The sequence below is a fragment of the Haplochromis burtoni genome, unplaced genomic scaffold (genome assembly GCF_018398535.1).
Source record: "Haplochromis burtoni strain Fernald_Lab_line unplaced genomic scaffold, NCSU_Asbu1 Contig_901, whole genome shotgun sequence".
NCBI lineage: Eukaryota > Metazoa > Chordata > Actinopteri > Cichliformes > Cichlidae > Haplochromis > Haplochromis burtoni.
In genome coordinates this window covers 102,858-108,857 of record NW_024583262.1, presented here as the reverse complement: position 1 = coordinate 108,857, position 6,000 = coordinate 102,858, and the positions used below count along the sequence as shown (strand labels likewise).

General features: G+C 39.1%; 1 protein-coding gene across 1 annotated transcript in view; it reads left to right on the top strand.

Moving 5' to 3' along the window:
- The first annotated feature begins 1,595 nt into the window (after positions 1-1,595).
- The window catches only part of niban2a (niban apoptosis regulator 2a), a 29,803-nt gene continuing 25,398 nt past the window's right edge, over positions 1,596-6,000 (top strand). Inside the window, exon 1 of the mRNA XM_005950938.3 lies at positions 1,596-1,876. Within this exon, the coding sequence (XP_005951000.1) occupies positions 1,822-1,876 (55 nt within the window). The 5' untranslated portion in view covers positions 1,596-1,821. The remainder of the gene's footprint in view (positions 1,877-6,000) is intronic.

The following is a 6,000-nucleotide window of genomic DNA, read 5'->3' as shown; positions in this document are numbered from 1 at the left end:
CTCGTACATACTAACGATGATTTGAACCAACAGTTTGAAATTTGGATTCATCACTCCATAATTTTCAGTCTAGTTCCTTTGCAGTTCATGCACAACTCAGCTTTTTCCCTTCTTTAGGAATGGCTTCTTGATAGCCACCCTTCAACTCTGACCATGTCTAATGAGCTTTCAGTGAACAGTAAATGGATGAACTGAAGGACAAGAAGTATCTCTTATCGCCTGTGTCAGAACCTGAGAGCAAGAACAGGTCGCTAGTACCAAAGTGTCTAAAGATACTGTTTAAAATTGGTTCTTTGCCAAGCTGTCTGTTATGTGAAGACACTGGTTCATCCCCTTGAGTTGTGGGCCTTTTTTTACGCTTAAATCATTCATGGTGATTCATCAAGTTAAAATTAACGTTTCAGAAATGAGGTATTTTTGTTTCTTTGTTCCTTTTCCCCTCAGAGTAGCCTATAAAAGTTGTAAAAATCAATGGGGACCACAGCAGACATAAGTTCTCAGCTGTTTGACAAACTGCATTCATAAACTGTACAGGTGAGATGCAAAGAAGACCAGACAGGTTTTTTTATTAGAACTAATAAACATAATAGTCGAAGAAAAACTGGACCAGAAATTTATCAAAAGTACCGGAACACTCAGCACATCCAGTAAGTTCTTAATAATTAAATTAAAACCTACAAAAAGACACAATCAGCACATATAGTTCATTCAGTTTAAGCAATGTTTTCACTAAAATGCATGCTCACAAAATGTTGTGTCTCACTCCAATTTCTTATTGTTGCATTTAAAGCTCTATTTGGAAGATCCAACCATGCAAAATATTAGTTTTTGCCATTTGTTAAGTGGTCTTAAACTTTTGATGGGAACTGTATGATCAAATGGTCCAGTTTATTGACTCTAGTAAGCAGATGTGATGCATTGCAGTCTCATTTTATGACACTTTTACTTCACTTTATTTTCAGCTAACTTTTGGAAGTTGCAGAGCTTAATTTTCAGCCTTCATTGCTGATAAAACCATAAATTCATAGACTGTTTCAGCAGCATTAGAGATCATTGCATAAACGTGAACAATTTAACATCCAGCACTTTAGATGTTTTTTTTAAAGGATCAACTCGCTTACTGAAATATTCAACATGTTTGGAAGAGCTGGTTTGGACACTGGCCTGCTTCAAAATTATAGTAAAGAAATATGTTTTCCACAAGGGGGCAGCATTTATCTGTGTGTGGCAAAATGCTACTGGGTCCAACCATAGACTCGCTTTCAACGTTGAGCCCAAAGCGCGCACTTCAAAGAGCCTTTAGTTAATTTCTCCTGATTTTTAATCACAATATAAATATCATGAAATCATTAAAAGAAACATTTTAAAGAAACTTGCTAATAAACGCACTAAGGTTGTATTTTTAACATCTGTCAAGTTTAACATTATTAAGTTTGCTGCTACAAGCAGACACTCTCGCGTACAGTACGCACTGTGATACTCTTAAGCTCCTGGTTCTGGCCACACCCTTAGCACAGCCGACTGAACACGTTGGACCAGTGATGACTCCCAGAGGGTGTGTCCCGCTGCTGTGAAACGCAGCACTGTTCACCAGCACGTCCTCCTCCTCCTCTTCCTCCACCGCCTCCTCCTCCTGTTTTTTAGAAAAAGCTGAAGGCGCCCACACTCAACGCACCAACGCCAGAACAGTGCTCCTCTCTAAGGGGGGGAAAGTGAGAGAAATTCCCAGAGGGTTTGCCCGGAGACTGCTGGAAATTTTCCCCTGGAGTAAAACCTGCCGAGTTAGGATACGTAGAGGATATCAGAGGCTCTCCTGTAACCATGGGGGACGTGGTTTCCTCTCACCTGGATGAGGATAGGCGGGAGATGATTACAGGTAAGATGAGTACCGTTGCGCGTTATAACAACCTTATTACAGAGTTTTGACCATGTTGTTGCCTTTAAGAAAATCGATTTATATTACTTTTATCATCTAAACTGCAGAAATCAAGTATAGACGGTTACTTTTGTGCCACCGCCTTGTAGGTGTGCTTTACTTGAAGGCTTCCCATGAATCTCAACTCCACTGCAGCCCTGTTTCTTAGAGATAATAAGTAGGTTTCCGATGTTGCAGCATGTTTGTATAAGTTATGGACTGACTGCTATTTAAGTCTCAGATTGCTCCACAGAGTGAGCTGGGCAGCAGGTCTGGGCGTCTATTAAAGTCATGCGAGTAGAAGAACAATACAAAGACTGAGATACTTCAATGGATATGACGTGATCCCTGTCCTAGAAGTAGCTTGGTGATGCGCTCGAGTATCAAAACCACTTCAGGAATTTGGGAAAAACTAGTGTTTTTTGTTTTTGTTTTAATGCATGGAGTTCAATCTTCCAGACTTGTCATTTCCTAATTTCCTAAAACTTTTGTGTCAGGGTAATTTCAGCCTCAGCTGGGATGCCCCTTTAGTTCAGGGTTGTAATCCTGTTTGTGTGCATACGCTGGCAGAAGTACTCCTATGAGGAAACCCAGAATTATTCTCTAGAGGCTCAGGCACCGAGTGTGTTTGTTGGATTTTCCTTTTGTGAGCAGAAATAGAAAAAAAGTGGGAAGAATCACCCTGTTAGAATCTGGCTGTTGTAAAAAAAAAAAAGAAAAAAAGAAAAAAAAGGGGTAGTTCACATATAAAAGGATAAATATCAAATGTAACTTCTCAAATATGAGGGGTTTTGTTTTTGCCTTTTGTGTGACTTTGGGGCTGCTGGCCAGAGAAATACATGTTTTCTGCTGTCTTATACTGATCCAAAGTTGATCCAAAGATGTGTGACATTCAGAATGAGCAGAAACTGGGCTTTAGAAAGTACAAGCAAGGTGTTCAATGTGAAAGTTCTTGACCTTAGGAACAAAGCAATCTGGTCTTACTGGCTTTTTGGAGCCCTTAGCCACATGTGCTGGTCTTCATTCTTGAAAGGCGCTCAGTCAGGTATCATCATGTGTCATAATGTAAGGCTTGTTAATGATAAAATATGTTAAAACTATAAAATGTAGGGTCCACATGACTGTGGAAAGCTGCGAGGGTAGAAAATATGACATTTAGCTACATGCAGGCCTTCATCGTTAAAATACGCGAGTGCAGTATTTCCTGCTTATGAGTCCACTCAGAAAAAGATCCATATAAAGAGACTAGTCAGAGGGAGAGGGGAAGATAACAAGTGAAGCAGGTAGAAACATGTCACAGGCCGTCTGACTCTCACACACACACCTCTCTGTGTTGTTCCTGCCAGTATCTTCTACAAATCAACACAGTGAAAACACCCACGTCAACAGAAGACAAGTGAACACCTGTGCATGTCTTTAAAGAAAAAAGAAAACCTTTTTATCCAGGTCCCACTTGTCGATGTGTTTGCACCTTTTAAGTTCGTGTGTGAGACAGGGTAAAGACCAGTCAGCGTTTTTGAGTCAGGAATCTTGTTGTGTCTAACTCCCACAAAGGCAACTACTCAATGATCACCTCCCCTATAGGACCCCCACAGCAACCCCATGTGTGTGACACACATGCAAATCATAACTGCCTGCTGACCCACATGTTCACCCATCTATGGTCTGCTTAAGGCAGAAATAACCAACAGACTCAAACCTTGGCCTAGATATGTGCTGCCTACTATCAAACCCTTGAAATATAAGCGATCATCCTCAAAGAATAAGTTAGTAGATTAATCGTTTCACAGCAGGTTTTAGATAAAAACAGCCAAAGAATTAGAGTCAAATCCAGTCAGCTGTTTCTGGTGATCAGCTGACTTTTCTGGATCGAGTCACAGTGTTCACCTTTGAGGAGCTGCACGTGTTGCTCTGAAATGTGCTACAAATGAAATGAAGATGGTAGCTTTGATGCTAAACATTAGCATGACAGCATTGTTACTGGGAAGAAGAAAAAAAAACTGTTCAAAAATAAAGTTAAAATAAAAAAAATGTATTTATATTAGAGATCAATAGAAAATGAACTAACACTGCAGTAAAAAAGATAAGAAGCTAATAGTTAAATTCAGCAACAAAACATGTACTTTGCCATGTGAGTGACACCGCCCTCTTTTGCCAACATGACGCAAAACAGGTAATTATAAAAAGGGACAACATGCCTAACTCAGGCACACCTCAGACTGTTTGTGCACACGGTTTTATAAATCTGTTGAAAATAATGTTCACGCTCATGTCTGCCTTTTTTAGTTTTATTAGTATTTTACCATTTTTATTCATCTACTCACCTATCTGGCTAAGCCTTTTGATGTTAAACAGTGGATGATGATTGATGATGACGATGACTGATAATGATTGATAATGATAAGGATTGGTGCTTGATGACGACTGATTGTTATCAATCATCATCAGTTGCTGGCAATGATTGATGATAATGAGGGTTGGTAATTGATGACGACACTGATTGACAATGACGACTGATTAATGATAAGTGGTGATGATTGTTAGTGACTGATGATGATTGTTTTCTTTCTCTCCCTTCACAACAAAACTGTAAATCCACTCCTATAAAAAATGCATAATTTGGTTTTTAAGCACTGACAGAATTCATATCCAACTCATCTTTATTAATCATACATTTATTCCACAAATTATTATATTTGCCTTAAGAAATTGTAATTATTCTAAGAGAGCCATGGTATTCAAAGAATCCTGAGCTCAAACCTTGGGCATACTAGCAGAGGAGAACTTCCAGTTGGGAAAAAAACTTCATAAATCTTATTTTGGAACAAAGTCAGCAAACCTTTTAAGCCTTCTTAAATCATGTTTTAAGGGTTGTTGTATACACACAGTTGTTATGCCCCAGTGAGCCTGAAAATTTAAGTCAATTTAGATAATGCTCCAAAATAGCTGCAAAGAAGTGCATGAATGCATTTCAAGTTGGCTGCAGTTTCATTACTTATTGCCTGAAAGAATTTGTCACTGCAAACTGCTTTTCCTTTGCTGTTCTTCAGTTTTCCTACTTGGAAAGATTGTGGGCCCTGCTGTCCTTTGCTAATCTTAAGCCCACTTCAGTGTACATCTACTGAACAATGCCTTTTTGTCTGCAGTGTCCTTTTGCCATCAGTTCCTCCATGCTCTTGCCTACTGTTACTTGTTATTCATTACAAATGCACTTAAAGAATTGAAGGAATGAAAGAAAGGTTTACATCAAGGTCATGAATCTGGGTTATGGGCTTAAGATTTTAAGTAAGTCTGTAATTCTTATACAAGAAAAAAAAAAAGAAAGCTAAAATATGTGGTTTTTTTGTTGGAGGTATTTGTGATAAATTACTTTCCAGCTCAGAGTCTGAAGCTAACCCTAACCATTTCCTGTTTTATTTAATCCTCTAAAAGGACATGCAAACACTGGAAAATACTTAAGTATGGCGTATAAAAAGTACCAAAAGTTCCATTTTTACTCTATTCCATGATGTCACATGTAAAGTAAATAGCAAACAAGAGATGGAGGAGGGTTGTAACAACTATAGCACATGGCTATACAGGTTGAATGAGAGAACCGAGTATGTATTTTATGATGTGGGCTTTGTTTTAATTTCTAAGTGCTCATTTACAGCTTCCTAGTCTGCTGATTTTGGCTCAGCAAGGCGAACGGTGGAAAGTACCAACTCTCTGCAAGTTTGCAGTGGAGGCCACAGTAACCGGAGCGTAATCTAGAGGAAATTTAGCCAGGATAAAGAGAGTTTCCATCCAAAATCAGATATCCTCTGCATTTTTTCTGAGACTAACTGTTCTGAAGGCAGACCCTGTCTGATAAACCCACCGAGGATGAAAAAAAAAATCCTTCAATAAAAGGAATGGAATGACAAACCTGACGAGAGATTCAAAGCCATCGTCTGGAACAATTTAAAGTACTTGCTGATGTTTAGTTTTTCCAGGTGCCTCGCTATCTTGCAGCCCCTTAACCTGCCCTCCCCTCTCATCCTGGTATGTCATGGTGTTTTTAAATGCGTGTCCCTGTCCCCAGTCTCCTCCGCATTCCCTCCATC